Raw genomic sequence first — 16,949 nt, forward strand, 5'->3', positions numbered from 1 at the left:
ATGCCGTAATGTGTTATTTTACTGCCAGTACAGTATAAGATAAGACATATGATATTGTTGGATAATGGCGCCGGAGGGGATGGCTGCCGTTTTACGGGCTTCTAACCAACTGTGCTATTTTGTTTGTTTTTTCGCATTGTTTGTAACTCATTTTGTACATAATGTTGCTGCTACCGGCTCTTATGACTGAAAAGAGCTCCTGGGCATCAGAACAGTGATTACTCACCTCGAACAGGACAGAGATTCTTTCTTTAATGAGTCCGACGTGAAGGATCTACTGCTTCCCGAGACCAGGCCCAAATCCCTGTCATCAGCATGAGGAAAGGGGGGAGGAGGGGCCGGGGTGCCTTGTAAGAATTTTCCGATGAGTAGGTAAACCACCACTTCCCTCCGTATTATTGGCCAACGTGCAATCATTGGAAAACAAATTGGACGATATATGATTAAGACTATCCTACCAACGGGACATTAAATACTGTAATATCTTATGTTTCACTGAGATGTGGCTGAATGACGACACGGATAATATAGAGCTGGCTGGCTTCTCCATGCATCGGCAGGACAGAGCAGCTATGTCTGGTAAAATGAGGGGCAGGGGTGTGTGTCTATTTGTCAATAACTGCTGTGCGCAATGTCTAATATTAAAGAAATCTCGAGGTATTGCTCCCCTGAGGTAGAATACCTCATGATAAGCTGTAGACCACACTATCTACCAAGAGAGTTCTCATCTATATTATTCGTAGCCGTCTATTTACCACCACAAACCGATGCTGGCACTAAGACCGCACTCATTGAGCTGTATAAGGCCATAAGAAAACAAGAAAATGTTCATCCAGAAGCGGTGCTCCTAGTGGCCAGTGGACTTTAATGCAGGCAAACTTAAATCCGCTTAACCTCATTTCTACCAGCATGTCACGTGCAACCAGAGGGAAGAAAACTCTAGATCACCTTTACTCCACACACAGAGACGCATACAAAGCTCTCCCTCACCCTCCATTTGGCAAATCTGACCAGAATTCTATCATCCTGATTCCTGCTTACAAGCAAAAACTAAAGCAGGAAGTACCAGTGACTCGCTCAATACGGAAGTGGTCAGTTGACGCGAAAGCTACGCTACAGGACTGTTTTGCTAGCACACATTGGAATATGCTCCGGGATTCATCCATGAGTATACCACCTTGGTCACCAGCTACATCAATAAGTGCATCCGAACGTCGTCCTCACAGTGACCGTACGTACATTTCCCAACCAGAAGCCATGGATTACAGGCAACATTAGCAAAAGCTAAAGGCTAGAGCTGCCGCTTTCAAGGAGCGGGACACTAATCCGGATGCTTATAAGAAATCCCGCTATGCCCTCAGACAAACCATCAAACAGGCAAAGCGTCAATACAAAATTTTGAATCCTACTACACCGGCTCTGACGCTTGTCAGATGTTGCAGGGCTTGAAAAACAGACTACAAAGGGAAACCCAGCCGCGAGAGCTGCCAAGTGACGCGAGCCTACCAGATGAGCTAAATGCCTTTTATGCTCGCTTTGAGGCAAGCAACACTGAAGCATGCATGAGAGCACCAGCTGTTCCGAACGACCTACATGTTTCAAACAGACCACCATGTCCCTGTGCCCAAGAAAGCGAAGGTAACCTGCCTAAATAATTACCGACCCATAGCACTCACGTCTGTAGCCATGAAGCGCTTTGAAAGGCTGGTCATGGCTCACATCAACACCATCATGCCGGAAACCCTAGACTAACTCCAATTCGCATACCGCCCCAACAGATCCACAGATGACCCAATCCCACTCCACTCTGCCCTTTCCCACCTGGACAAAAGGAACACCTATGTGAGAATGCTGTTCATTGACTACAGCTCGGTGTTCAACACCATAGTGCCCACAAAGCGCATCACTAAGCTAAGGATCCTGGAACTAAACACCTCCCTCGGCAACTGGATCCTGGACATCCTGACGGGCCACCCACAGGTGGTAAGTGTAGGCAACAACACATCTGCCACGCTGATCCTCAACACTGGGGACCCTCAGTGGTGTGTACTTAGTCCCCTTCTGTATTCCCTGTTAACCCACAACTGTGTGGCCAAACACGACTCCAACACCATCATTAAGTTTGCTGACGACACAACAGTGGTAGGCCTGATCACCGAGAACAATGAGACAGCATATAGAGAGGAGGTTAGAGACCTGGCAGTGTGGTGCAAGGACGACAACCTCTCCCTAATATGAGCAAGACAAAGGAGCTGATTGTGGACTATAGGAAAAGGAGGGCCGAACAGACCCCCATTAACATCGATGGGGCTGTAGTGGAGCGGGTCAAGAGTTTCAAGTTCCTTGGTGTCCACATCACCAACAAACTATCACGGTCCAAACACACCAAGACCTTTGTGAAGATGGCACTACAACACCTTTTCCCCCTTAGGAGACAGAAAACATTTAACATGGGTCCCTTGATCCTCAAAAGGTTTTACAGCTGCACCATCGAGAGCATCCTGACCGGTTGCATCACAGCCTGGTATGGCAACTGCTCGGCATCCGACCATAAGGCACTACAGAGGGTAGTGCGTATGGCCCAGTACATCACTGGGGCCAAGCTTCCTGACATTCAGGACCTATATACTAAGCGGTGTAAGGCCCCAAAAATTGTCCAGTCACCCAAGAGACTCCAGTCACCCAAGTCATACTGTTCTCTCTGCTACCGCACGGCCAAGTCTAGGACTAAAAGGCTCTTTAACAGCCTCTACGCCCAAGCCATAAGACTGCTGAACAATTAATAAAAATGTATTTATAGTGTAATTTTCCCTTCACTTTAGTTTATCTTAACTCTTTCTTGAACTGCATTGTTGGTTAAGGACTTGTAAGTCAGCCTTTCACGGTAAGGTCTACACCCGTTGTATTTGATTCTCTAATTTGTGTGATTTCAGGGGGACGAGGCCAATGTCGACTGTATAAACCCGACAGTGCTTATCTCCCTCATGGCACCAAAGAAGTGTGCTGTCAGTTTCAGTGGGACACATTACCTGGTGAGACCAGTGCTTAATGTGAGCCAGATCCTGTTCATCTCTGTTTTGGACCGTTTCGTTCAGGAACCCATTTGCCAGGATCCGGTACCTTTCCTGACATGAGACATTTTCACTGTTTGCAATGTAAAAATAAAGCAATCAGTTCATTAAATTGCTTTTCTGTAATTGTTCTGGCTGCCCCCTAAAAAAAAAAAAAACTGTGCCTTATATTCTAAGAATTGATTTGTGTTGGGCTGGCCCATGGTTTGCGCAGCGCAACATTGTAGCCTATATAGACCAACGTGTGGCCAGAGAGAAGTGCACCTGTATCTACCACAGAACTACAATGACATTTCTCTCTAGCGTTGCACTTGATTCTGTAAGGAAAATGATAGCCGTGGGAAGGGTGCTGGAGGTGCCGCAGCACCTCTGATAATTGAATTACATTTGCCAAAGTTATAATTACTGTCAACCAAATCAGGCCTTTCATGACATTTCAAATACAATTGTGGGAAAAGAGAAGACGAATCTGTCTGTAGGCCAAGTAATCAACTTCCAAATAGACCTGAGTGAAGAGAACTGTTTTACAAAGTAAAATGAGAAGCTTTAGGCAAGAGCGCATTGGCTGTCAGTGAAACTGGAAAGGTTTTTAGGGTTATCATTTGCTCATATTGTACAATGTGTGTCTCCACAGACCTAGGCTATTGATTGATTCAAGACAAGGCTGTTTTCATTGATCTCAGATTGTCAGTGTCAAAGTAGCCTGTCATTTCGATCATTTGTGAGGTATTAAAATATTCTCGTCATCTGAATTGTGTGAAATCAAAGATGTTCCCCATGTGTGCAACTTCTGCAAGCACCTCTTTATACCAGTACGCAAAAGCGATAATGCATGCAACGCTCTATACGCGATTTCTTTCATGCGTTCCGGTACCTTAGAGCTCCCTAGGTCACCCCCCTTTCGGGCTCGCCTCCCAATTTACAAATGATGCACTGGGTGGGACGCACCTTGCCCTATGATAAATGCTCTAGAGTACTGCAGCACACTGTCTGAGCTGGGATAACCAAACATTGCTTGCTGTCTTTCAGGGGTTTTAACTGAACATTAATTCAATGTCTAATTGAAAGACTCAAGAGGTTTGACCCCATCATCTATTTCCTTTGAGAAATAATTGGATAGGTAAGCAATATGGGATTGGGCACTTAATGATTTGCACCTTTATTGAAGATTCTTGAATTCACAATACATCATGTACAAACACATCACATAAAAACTACTAGTTGAACACATGCTCCAACATGTTTCAAGAGCCATGAACACATGCAACACAACTGAGCTGTGAAATGTTGAAACTCAAATTAAAACAGAAGCGCATTTGTTTATTCTGTAACAAATCAGTATAGGTGATTTTCGCTAACGGCAGATTCCTAAATAAGGGGCAGCTTGTAGGACCTTAATTGTTAATGATCATTCGTTGGGTTTTTATTTAAAAACATTTACACAAAAATCTTCAGACTAATGCAGATTTCTGGCCTGGTGTAGACTCCACTTCTGCACACACTCACATCAACTCCATACACTGGACCTGAGACCAAGGAATGAAAGAAACCAATTATAATCAATGTATTGTCAGAGTATTAGAAGTGGCGGCTTAACGGATACACTTAAAGGCTCAACGTAATATTTTTTGCATTGACATTTAAAAAAAAGTCCTTAATATCTGCAGTAATATGTTTCAATACTTTTACATTCTAATGAATAATTGCCTTTAACTGTGGAGCCCTCTGATTTCACAACCAAAGCGGGTCTGTCTCTTGTTATCAAATTGGAAGGCCGCACCATCCCCCTCTTCAGTCACTCAGAGGCATGGGCATTTCGAGCAAGCGTTCAAAAGATATCACTGCCATTTCCTGGTAACCAAAATCCTACATTAGCCTAATTTCAGTTTGTGACAAAAGCAAGCAAGCGTAAAGAATCATTGTACCAGCTAAATTGCTGCATCTTTTCAATAACAAAAAAATTATATGTTCAGCTGTTAGACAAAACCAAAAGCAGAAGACTAAAAAGTGAGTCTCCAACGAGGTTGTGGGGGAGGGGAACACTTGTATTCAGTGGATACAATTCACCCTAGCTTCCACCAGAAGGCAATGTCAACCGTAGACAATTCCTGCCTTAGAGCGGAAATGCTTGTTTAGGTTCCACCCCCGAAGAATGACGCAGGCCACTAATACACTGAACAATAAAATGCAACATGTAGTGTTGGTCCCATAAGCTAAAATAAGAGATCCCATACATACAAAAAGCTTCTCAAATGTTGTGCACAAATTGGTTTATATGCCTGTTAGTGAGCCTTTCTCCTTTGCCAAGAAAATCCATCCACCTGACAGGTGGCATATCAAGAAGTGGATTAAACATGATCATTACACAGATGCATGCACATTGTGCTGGGGACAATAAAAGGCCACTAAAATATGCAGTTTTGTCCACTAGACCTGTTGCGAGAGAATTTAATAGCAGCAGCCTGATCAACTCTGTTGCCTATTATGGAAGCAAATGGTGGTCACACGAGATACTGACTGAAGATACCCATTTGAGAAACATCAAACGGGGAACCTATTGGCTAGGCTGTCAACCACATTTCAAGCCAGTTATGAGAGTCAAGTCAAAAATCATGACAGCTGTGAAGGAAAAATGTCGGTGTAATTTTATAAATTCCGACAATCTGTTTGTATGACATGGTGGGCTCTGTCAGTAAAATGTATTATGCAGGAAAAGGCAGTGGAAACTTAACCATTATATTAATATTTGGCATAAGTAAGAGTCACATGATGATATGGTGTGTGGTCCTCCCACTACGACTCAAACCATGCAGTTTATTAGGCTACAGATGAAGTTAACTTCACAGGGTGGTGAAAATGAGCAGTAATGAGCTTGATGCTGCTTTCCTATAAATACAGAGCATCTTACTCTGGTGAAATTATGCTTGACTTTAACAAATAAATATATTCTCGCTCTTATCCATAATAATCTCATAACGTAGACTAGCCAATCCTCACAGCCTACCTGCACTGTATCTGCTAGCAGTTGGCTAGAGTGCAGGTGCCAAGACCAGAGGGGGCACATTTGCTATTTAACGCAACAGTTTGTAACAAAACTAAATTGGTAGAGTTGAAAATGCGATATGGGTACATGAACACTTGAGCAAAAAAGTACATTGTGCGCATTACGTCATCATGCACTGATATTCATCCGCAACAAATCCATTTGGTGGGACAACACGCATTTTCTTTGATTATAGAATATTTGTTGTCAATTCAATGGATATGTAGCTAGTACGGCTAGCTAGCATGCTAACCACGGCTAGCCATCTTGTTAACCTTAATTGTTGACCTTTAATTTCTCCCCACACCGTATTACGATTGGCTAGGCTGTTTCTAATCTCACGGGACAGATTAAACCGCGAGAATCTGTCAAGCCTTATGTAGAATTGTGATTACAAGCAGCAGCAATGTGGTTTGTCATTGATTATTTGGACGAATCAGGACTGGGCGAAGGCGGTGCTTAAACGGGTGTGGTGATTTTCAAGCCTGTGTGCAGATGAAGTTTCCACAACCAGTCAAAATTGTCTATATTTTAAGTCATGAACAGAAATGACCTTTTTGCCCATGATAAACAGTTGAAACTTGCAGAAGGAAGGGGTTTGGCCTTGAGTATCCTTTCACGAAAGAGGAGCCTAAGCTTCCTTCACACAACGGTTAATCAACTGTTAACGGCATTCCCCAGACAAACAAAATTAAACTTTCGCACGAATTTCCCTTCTGGGTAGTGGAGATTAGGCTGGTTCTGGAGCTGGATTTGTCAATCATAATAGGGAAACTTTGCAACAGATGGAAACCAATATCTTTGACTTTGCCATCTATTTATTGTTATTTCCAAATGTTTTGCATCTTCCATAAGTATTAATAATAGATTGGATTAATATTGTACTTTTCTACCAACTGAGGTAATCAGAAAGCACTTCACATAGTAAGGGGGAAACTCACCTCATCCACCAATGCACGGCAACCATTGTGCCAGAACGCCCACCACAGTTATCAGATGGAGGTGAGGAGTGACGCCAATTAGGAATGAGGGAGATGATTAGGTTACAACGATGGAATGGTGGCAGGTTAAGAATTTAACCCTGGGGCCGTGGCTAACACCCCTACTTTTACATTTAAGTGCCATGGGATTTTTTAATGACGACAAGAGTCAGGACAACTGCCGGTAAAATGGTGCAAATACAAGTTTGCAATCCCCATTTTAATTTGTGCCATGGCTCAGGCATGAGTTCTACATTGTATGTAATACAAATCTAACAGCACAACAAAAGTTACAAATTCCTAGAATTTTTTCGCAGATGCCTGTTCATTGTAGGATAGATGTGGTATAGCTGCACCAAAGCTGTGAGTCGCATAGTGAAGCAAAACCATTTGTCTTTCAGGTCAAAAATTATAATAGAAAGAGGGGCAAAAACATATTCGCTACCCCCTGTTTTAATTTGCTCCATGGCTCAGGCAACCAAGTGTCGCCTACGACAAAAAGCTGTTTGGATTAGTCGCAAAGAATTTAAGGTGTTTCTTTCTGATTAATAAAGCATGCTGGTGAGTGGGAACATTCAAATAAAACCCAGCACTGAAAATAAAGACAAAAGTACTAGCACATATCAAATAGTAAAGCACGGCATTGTCACTGAAAAGACAGACAAGTGAATTTCCGATCGTGGGCCTTTAAACAAAACAAAAAAATACTTTACGGGAACAAGAGACACAAACCTGGTAAATTTAGCTGCGGCAGTAACTGCAATTCCAGCTCATCACCATCTGACACACTGGAGAGTTCAGGACAGGTAAGTCTCCAGAGGGTAAATTCATCCTAACGAAAAGACATTCATGAGATTAGAACAGAAGCTCACAAAAACAGCAATACTTTGGCAAGCAACCGTTTCATTACATGTTCATCTACCCAGACTTTATACACAATGCTTAGAACCACACTATAAAAGAGGGAGGGGGGGAGTGGTTGCAAAAATCAGGCCTGAAGGAGGGGACAATTGAGCCAGTTGAGGTGATCAGAGAATTTCTGATGGACATGATGCAAACGTAATCGGACTGAGGCCAGGTGAATGGTAATTTTGCCACGGCACATTTCAAGAGGGGGGGGGGCAGTTGTTTTCTATGTGGATTTAAGAGTAGTTCTGAAATTCAGAAGTGGCCAAGGAACATTGGACTGTGGCAATCTTTGCAGCTGAGGGGGACAATGGATAACATATTTCTGGAAATAAAATGAGAACTCAGTTTGAAGGATGTGAGCAGGAGAGCAAAAGGAGTTTACCTCACGTGAACTGGCCTATCGATTCTCCACAAATGAACTAGGCAAGAGAGCAGCTTTCACTTCTGACGAGCACTTGTTGGTAGGCGCAACACTTCATTCTCCAAGGACTTGTAGGCATTTTCTGTAGCTGAGCAATGGAGCATTAACAGGACCACCACCATCTACTCCCCACTATTAGGCCCCACTTAAGTCATGGAAGATTAGTCAACCCAATAGGGGCTGAAATGTACCCCTCAATTGTCATATGCATGTCTCTTAGCACTGTTTGACAAACTATTGAAACATACCAAGTTATACTGAACTGCCAATTTGGCAACTGCCATTGACTCCAACTAGAGGATTGTATGACCATTTACCAACCACTGCTTTGCCCTGCGGTGGCAAGCCAGTAGAAAATGAGAACAATACTTGAGTGAAATTTTGCTTTGAGGAAACTGGAAAAGTGCATTGATTATACTTTACCAGTACCCCACTCACTGTTAACCACTTATAAAAGGCAAACACCACACTTGCATCAGTGGCAACATAAGCCACCAGAGAAGCATCACTTAAATAGGCCAAAGACCAGACAAATACTGGAACCATGTCACTTCCTATGAATCTCTGTAAAATTTCAAAGTTCTTGTTCTCACTTTTTTTCTCAAGTTTAAACCATAGAAATTAGCTCTAAAGCCCCACATAAGGGAAACAAGCCAACGCTATGAAGATAACCTAACGATTAAGATCACTGACAATAAACCAGCCAATTCCCCCATAAGCATGTTCAAGGCACAAGAAAGTATTTTCAACAAATCGTTTTAATAGGCTCCATGAAGCCAAAATAATCTTCAATGTTGATGATACAAAGAACAGAAAGTACAAAATCGTTCCCAGATGGAATATTATTGGGCAAGAAGTAACATTGATGTTGATCTTTGTGTTCAGTCCATTATAACAAGCACATTTAAAATGCAGGCATTGAGCAGAGCAAAACAACAAAATACCGTGAGCAGACTGTAGCATGCTGCAATTTGCAACCTCATGAAGTTTCACCAGTCTGAAAGGAATTCACTCTTTTTGGAAACTGAACACACAGGACCCTCAGCTATTTTAAGAACCTCAATTGTATAGATAAAGGTTGTCAAAGGAATAATTTTATTTCTCGCTCAGTTTAAAACTTGGCAGGAGGTAGGTCGACATTGTCGTTTAAAACAAAGGAAAACAAGAAGGTAAACAAGCCTCATTGATATCCACAATACCAATATCAAGGATTTAAATGGACATGTCAGTGCTGATAGGGACAGGGAGTAGAATGTAAAGAACAGTGGGCGTTTATATACAAACAGCCATGTGAAGCAACGTTTTGGTTTTTACAGCACCAACAAGTCAGACATTATGCTTTATCAATTTAACTAAATGCCATTAAGAGCAAATTGAGATGCATCCTTTAGAGATTATTAACTTTTTAAACATGGTTTGTAAATTAATGGCCAAACCTCATGGCTAAATTGAAAGACGCTCGAGCTACTTAAACACAGAATAGGACTACAAAAATCAGGTCAACATGTGGACAAATTTCTTGAGGAGCTTTTTAAATACAGCCAGCCAAGGGATGATCTTGAATCAGGGGTGGATTTTTACTCGTGTGCAGCTGAGGACAAGAATTGGGCACACAGGTAAAGACACTGAGTTTAGGAAACAAGTTTCACGAACATTAGAGCTTGATAACATCCCCAGTTACCCACTAAACCAGAGTTCTCCAAACAATATTCCTGGAGAGCTACCCCCCTGTAGGTTCACTCCAACCAGTTGTAACTAACTAATTATTAGAGTCAGGTGTGCTAGATTAGGGTTGGAGCAAAAACTTACAGGATAGTAGCTCTCCAGGAAAAGGGTTGAGAGCCTTGCACTAAACAGTCCCAAATAGTTACAGGGAGGGGAGGGAGGGGGGGGGGGGTGTCATCTTCCTGTATAAACTGTGCTGGTGTAAGATCAAGGAAATGTATGATCCTGTAGATTGGTATGAATGACTTCAAAGTAGGAGGGAAGGTACACCGAAGAGAACTAGATCTCATCCTAAACTATTCAGCAGCAGCCTAGTAAAAGATTCAAGTCCAGAACCTTGGAATGAGGAAGTGGTCTAACGCAGCCTAGGCCTATGAAGCAAGAAACAAATACATTAGCACATACCTTAACTGTCGTAGCTGTCTCTATAGGAACCTCCAGAGCGATCCCCGTAGCCTCCCTGGCCCCTAACATTGGAAGGGAAAAAATATAGGTAAGGTCCCTGTTCATTAGTGCTTTGAGGTCAGTTCGGTTTCAGCACAAATATTAAAAAAATAATCACTGGTTAAAATATTTAACATGAAATGTCTTTAGCAGAATTTTTTTTATATATATCCCAAAGCCAAACATTCAATTGTTTGGCAGGTCCACATTGCCTCGACAATAGAAAGTTACTATGAAATAAGATAACAGGTGTATATTACGTAGTTTGATGACTTAAAGTAATAGTCCCGTCTCTGCTCCCCCTCATGTGTGCATCCAACCTAACATGCAGGCATGAAAGTGTAGGCCTATCCATCCAGAGAGCTGTACACAATGACGTGATTATCATATCTATGCCCCAACAATAGGTGATCCCATAAATACGCATTGTGCTTGTTTTTGGCGGGTGTGAAACCTTGCTTTTAAACCCCTTCCGCCGAGCTGGGGGGGGGGGAGAAACCCAGTCGAGCAGTCTTTGCATTTAATTACCACGCCGTACCAGGCTGAAAACGTGCTTAATGAAAACCTCAACTCCCTTCAGCCCAGCGTCCCACAGTTCTTGACATCAAGAACTGGGGGAAAGGGGGCACGTTGGGCTTAAAAACTGAGCTAAGTGGAATTTATAACATCAGTTAATCGTTCACCACTACAGTTCATTGTAAAGGATGTAAGAGGGGAATGTCAACAAACACCAATTTAGGAAATGTGTAATCAGACGTCTCGCCTCACCTATTGTCTCTGTATCCTCCGCCACCAGAAGAGTACCCTCCGCCACCGCCGCTCCTGTATCCACCGCCACCCCCGTAACTCCGGTCTCCACCCCCATAGCTGCGGTCTCCACCACCACCATAGCTCCTCTCACCATATCCCCTGTCACCGCCACCATATCCTCCACCACCTGGGAACAAACACCACAAGACTTCAAAAACAAACTCACGGTTAAAGCAAACTCACACCGAAATGTAACTACGGCTAAGAGGGAGGGCAAGACAAAACGCTAATGGATGATGGGGAGCACACCATCTTGCAGATTGCCTGCCCATACCTCGCGAGTAAACTCGCCCACCTCTTCCTCTCCCACCTCCATAGCCACCTCCACCACCATATCCGCCACCGCCTCTGGAACCTCTGAATCCACCGCCGCCTCCGCCTCCTGAGCGACCGCCACCCTTGCCGGCTTCATCCACACGAATGGTTCTGCCATCAACAGACTGTAAGGGACAGGAGAGTTACTCAGCATGGGTCATAAACATGCGACCTTTCATATTGGGATTATGACTTAACCGGATTAATAAGTTACCTGGCTAACTTCGATATGATAAACCAGAAATAAATTGATGGTTCATTAAGCTACACCTCGATGTATTCCTAGTTATTTAGTCAGTTATGTCATTAAGTTCATTTAAACAAAAGTAATTATAATACTTGGTAAATATAAGTAGTGATACCGATATACCTTGCCGTTCATTCCCTCCAATGCGTCCTTCGCGTCCTCGGCATTATCGTACTTCACGAAGCCGAATCCACGAGACCTTCCCGTTTCTTTGTCCCTGATGACATCAACTGTGCGAGAGAAACGGAAATTAAACATTTCGGTTATGAATAATATTTCTGGAAGTAGCCAGCTAGCACTTAACAAATAAAATAAATATGTCTAGAACGCACCTTTTGCGATGTTTCCATACTTGGCGAAAGCTTCTGCCAGAGATTCCTCTGTGGTGTCGAAGCTCAGGCCTCCCACGAAAAGTTTTCCTTCGTCGGACATGATTCTTTGTCTGCAAGGGATAAATCCGGATCAAGTAAAAGCAGCTACTTATTTACATTGTGTACACGATACTTGTTAGGAGTTGTAAACGCAAGTCACGTCGTGTGCGGGAGCTATTGTCCGACACAATGCGCACAGAATTAGCCAGATAGCTAGCGTTAGGCCAACCAAGGTGATGTGGTTAGCTAGCTGTACATAGTTAACCGAATTCAGGCAAAAAACAAATTCAAATGTTATTTGGCATAACGTGTTAAGGTTTGGACAACAGATTAAGCCCAGTAAATGAGTCTGGCTAAATGCGTGTTGGGGGTGGAAGCAGGCCAAGAATATAAGCGCCATTTTGCACCACGTTGGCCTGCTTCGCCACTTGGTGCTAAGCTAACTGGCTAAAGGCGGATGCAGCAATCTTTACAATGAAGTTCATAACTAGCGTAGGTACATACATTTAATTATATATTTGCAAGAAAGTGAAACACCCGCCGTGTGTTTAATAGATGTTTCTTTCGCCCGTACAAATGTTCACAGCTTAAGTAAACTGGCAAATTGCTGCGTGTGAAGAATAGCTACTATAGCTAATGTTAGATAACAGCTAAAGCCGCATTCCAACCATGTTTATTCACAATAAATAAAGTCTGGTAATGTACACATTAACTATTACTTAGAATACCTAAAGAATAATAACAAAATAGTATATTGAGATAAATACGAACTTATATAAAATGCACCTTTTTACAGCCCGAACGCGAAGAGCTGGTGCTTGAAGAGGCACGTCGTCGCAGAACAAATGGAAGGTCGTACTCTCTGCGAGGAGTGCTGGCTAAGTATTTAAAATGGGGGGCGGGATCTTGTCTTATTTCAATATGGACACATCTTTTTGGCGGTAACCTTCTATTGAAAATGTCCTGATCAAACGAATTGATGAAATTATAACAGCTATTCAATAATAATGAGTTTGCTATTTATCAATTAAGCAGACACTAGTTTTATTTAGGCAACTTTTCAAAACATTTGTACTAAAGTGGAAAAGAGACAAATAATGATAATTGTGTCCATGTATCTATCCCACAGTCCACTTTTTCTGCAAGCATGGGACCTTTTCCTGCATATAGCACATAAGCTTTTTTAGTTGTCTCCATGTGTGTGATGGGGATTTAGCCTACAGAAGACAATATACAAAATTCAGCCATATAAATCTCTGTCTTGCCTACTCTAAGATCCTCTATATCACCTTCTTTATTTTGCCTTTTTGAGGGGGAATATTACATTGGAAAGATGAAGAGATTGATCAGTGGCGACCCATCATTCAGGGCAGGTGGGCTTGCCTGTTTTGCATGTTATTTTGGCATTAATACGAGTCACATAAGTTTGCAAACATTTTTTTTTTAAATGTAAAAAATCATTGGGTTAATAAAGCTGCATACAAACATGTTCTCTTTTTTGCTTTCTTGAGTAAGGCAGCTCCAAAATGCAGTTGTTTCAGCCTAGCTCAGTGCTTTCTGTGGTGGTGGGGCAGCCAGCGGAAAATACAGAGCGTAGGGGATGGTAATGTTTTCTAGTTGCGCTATGATTGGCTCAGTGTTCTGTCACTCATGGGAACACTACGTCACCGCCAAATCTAAGGGTAGAGCTTGAAAATTCAAGCCCCTTGGGTGCTGCCATAGAGTTACATTAGAAGTGCCCATCCAAGAAGGCTCAAGGTTATTGACCACAGATAAAATAATGTCAAATCACGTTATATCTACAGTAGCTTTGATTGGGCTGATCATGTCAGCATCATACTTTCAAAATCTTAGCTAGCAGTCATCATCATGAATCAAGTCGACAATGTACTGGCAAGTCCTTTTTAATCCTCGTGATATGAAGAGAAATAATGAAGAGAAATTCTAGATAAAACGTATCAATGCTCATCGACCATTGGACATAAACATTACACAACAAGTTGGAAAACGCAAATTCAACAATGAGTGGTTTGGAAGGAATCAGTGGCTAACTGCAAGCTTGGCAAAACAATCACTAGCCTGCTATTCAGTGGAGTGGGTGTGTGGTCCCAGGTCTGGGTTTAAGGGTATATTTTCCAAGCTTAAAATGATAAACATTCAACATTGGCCATGCTGACAATCCAGCATGATTTCTGCCGCGCTCAAAACAACCGTTAACTCTGGAACTGGGAAATCTGACTTCAGTGAGTTTAAGACAACTGGGAACTCGGGGAAAAAACGAGGTCTGAATGGGAAAATAAGTTTTGAACGGTCATCCAACTTGGAATTATAAGTTGGGAACTCAGGCCTCTTTCTAAAGCTACGGCTTGAAGATCACTGACGTCATCATGATTCAACATTGTTTCTTTCAGAGTTCGAAGTTGTTTTGATAGCACCATAAATCCAGAGAATTCCAGACTTTGATGACAAAGTTTGATGACAAAATTTGCCCACGAAGGACCTCTGTGCCACCTTCCTGTTCAAGTGAGCAAAGCACAACAAGGTGAGTCTTGTATGTTGCTGCATAAATGATGTAATATGCCAGGGAGATTTGTATACCGTAGCTTAGAAAGTAATACTAAGTGTATGTTGTGTAGTAAGCTGTTTGTAGCCCATTCCCCTCTTAATTTCACCTACTGTTCTGACTTGGTGGTGCACATGTAGCTTATAACCTGTTTTAGAGAAATGTAATCATTGAATATTGTAAGAGCTTTCATTGTCTGCTTAAATGACCCCTTTATTTATCCTATGGTTCTGACTTAGTGTACAGGGAGAATTCGGTCACTGTACATTTCAAAAGTGCTGAACAAATAGTTATATTGACTACGTGGTAAGGTGTTGGGACTGCTGTTGGGACTCTGCTGTTGGGACAACTTTATGTAGGCCCTAACAGTTTGTGGGCATCGTTTGTCATCTTTATACTGCAATTAATGTATTGTTTAGTGTTGTGTAGTGGCTTTGCTGGCATGCATCCCAAATGAGTTTTGTTTGTTTGCACCACCAAGATTTACATGCTAAAATCCCCACTGGAAGAGATAAGTTGGTTTTGTTTGGAAGTGTAAAAGGTTCTACACCCCACCAGGGAAGGTTGGTCCCTTCAGGTTCATGACTGTACTTTGGGTAAGTGTCCCTACAGGGGTGACAGTTGGTTGTTGGTGAAAGATCTACCCCTCCCATCTTGAACAACAAAGACGGGACCATCCCCCACATCACTGAATACAATGTGAGACACACTGGGGTGGATGGCTGTCCCATTCACAGTCAACTTTTGATTGTGTGAATGGAAATGAGACAATGCTGTCCATGTGGCCAAGATATCGGCATTTACATTAACAACAAAACCTCCACAGAATATACAGTAAATGTAAAGTTGTTGGGGTTAAGGGCAGGTTATAGGTGGAACATGTTGAAGTATTTAAATCCATCTGAATAATCTATCGAACCCTTTACATGTGGAATGTGGAACTTTTCCATTCCTTTCTCTTTTCACAAAGTACATGATCAAAGTGTTCCTCTCAATACCCCAAATGGTGCAACAGGGTCATCTGCTGGCAGACAGTATGAAAAGCTGGTCTTTAGATGTCCTCAACCTTTCTTTAACTTCCTCCTCCCTCCCCCTTCCTGTATGGCTTCTAGTTTTACACATTTTTTTTTTTAATTCTCTGTTATAACATAATAACATTGTATTTAAAATAATAGCCAAATGTTATCCTCACCCATCCGAATGAGCTATTTGATGAGGAAACAGTTTACTGAGACCAGAAGAGTAATGAGATACAATATAAATATTCTATTTAATGTAGCTGAGGGACAAACAAATACCAACTCAATCATTTTGAGTCAATGATGTGATGATAAAGTAAGCAATCCTGATGGAAATCTGCGCCCATATTCATAGTGTCTCAGAGTAGAAGTGCTGATCTAGGATCAGGTCCCCGCTGTTCATATAATTTTATTCTAGATCAGCATATTATGAATACTGGTCTAGATTGTTCAAATCTATCCAGAGACATTAAATGCATCACAAACATATCCACTGTTTAATGAATCAAATATAAAATCTAAATCTAATTTTATTTGTCACATGCTTCGTAGACAACAGGTGTAGACTAACAGTGTATTGTCGCTGTCCAGCCAGACTCTTCAGCCATCAGACATCATCGCAGGGAGGTAACCCAAGCTCATCATGCAACAACCAAAGGATCAAGGTAAAACCCCAACCTTCCTTCAGCATCTAGATGTAGAGGGCAGCCCATAGAACACGCTGGAGACTAGGTCATGGTGCTCAAGCTCTAGAGACTCTAGGTACCGTAATTTCCGGACTATTAAGAGCACCTGAATATAAGCCGCACCCACTGAATTAAAAAAAGATATATATTTTGAACATAAATAAGCCGCACATGTCTATAAGCCGCAGGTGCCTACCGGTACATTGAAACAAATGAACTTTACACAGGCTTTAACGAAATACGGCTTGTAACAAAAATAAATAGGCTTTAACGAAACACGGCTTGTAACAAAAAAAACAAATTAGCAGTAAGCTTTAGTTGTCTTTTTGCACTGAGTCAATTCCT

General features: G+C 42.1%; 1 protein-coding gene across 11 annotated transcripts; it reads right to left on the reverse strand.

The window, feature by feature from the left end:
• Positions 1-4,201: 4,201 nt before the first annotated feature.
• LOC106600554 (cold-inducible RNA-binding protein B) lies at positions 4,202-13,257 on the reverse strand. 11 transcript variants are annotated; one of them, XR_001327836.2, is made up of 8 exons: positions 13,123-13,257; positions 12,298-12,407; positions 12,089-12,195; positions 11,678-11,843; positions 11,362-11,530; positions 10,555-10,616; positions 7,827-7,926; positions 4,202-4,597 (listed from the first exon to the last, which is right to left on the reverse strand). XR_001327836.2 is itself a non-coding variant. In XM_014192002.3 (7 exons), exons 2-6 carry the CDS (start codon positions 12,395-12,397, stop codon positions 10,556-10,558), a joined length of 555 nt encoding a protein of 184 aa, XP_014047477.1. In that variant the 5' UTR covers positions 12,398-12,407; positions 13,123-13,257; the 3' UTR covers positions 9,165-10,015; position 10,555. The 11 variants fall into 11 exon arrangements, 6 of the variants coding, with proteins under 6 accessions (XP_014047477.1, XP_014047475.1, XP_014047474.1 ...); XR_014391910.1 differs by having other exon boundaries at positions 10,555-10,620; XR_006769141.2 differs by lacking the exons at positions 4,202-4,597; positions 7,827-7,926 and adding an exon at positions 9,165-10,015 and having other exon boundaries at positions 10,555-10,620; positions 11,714-11,843.
• Between the last annotated feature and the right edge of the window lie 3,692 nt (positions 13,258-16,949).

The sequence above is a fragment of the Salmo salar genome, chromosome 03 (assembly GCF_965601325.2).
Source record: "Salmo salar chromosome 03, fSalSal1, whole genome shotgun sequence".
NCBI classification, from domain to species: domain Eukaryota; kingdom Metazoa; phylum Chordata; class Actinopteri; order Salmoniformes; family Salmonidae; genus Salmo; species Salmo salar.

Bases quoted from the DNA above. Each gene is read 5' to 3' on its own strand.
- LOC106600554 (XM_014191997.3), bottom strand. From the start codon at position 12,397: ATGTCCGACGAAGGAAAACTTTTCGTGGGAGGCCTGAGCTTCGACACC. The intron at 12,196-12,297 runs GTGCGTTCTAGA...TCTCTCGCACAG, and splicing joins GTATGGAAACATCGCAAAAG to TTGATGTCATCAGGGACAAA. The intron at 10,617-11,361 runs GTGAGGCGAGAC...TTCCAATGTTAG, and splicing joins GGAGGATACAGAGACAATAG to GGGCCAGGGAGGCTACGGGG.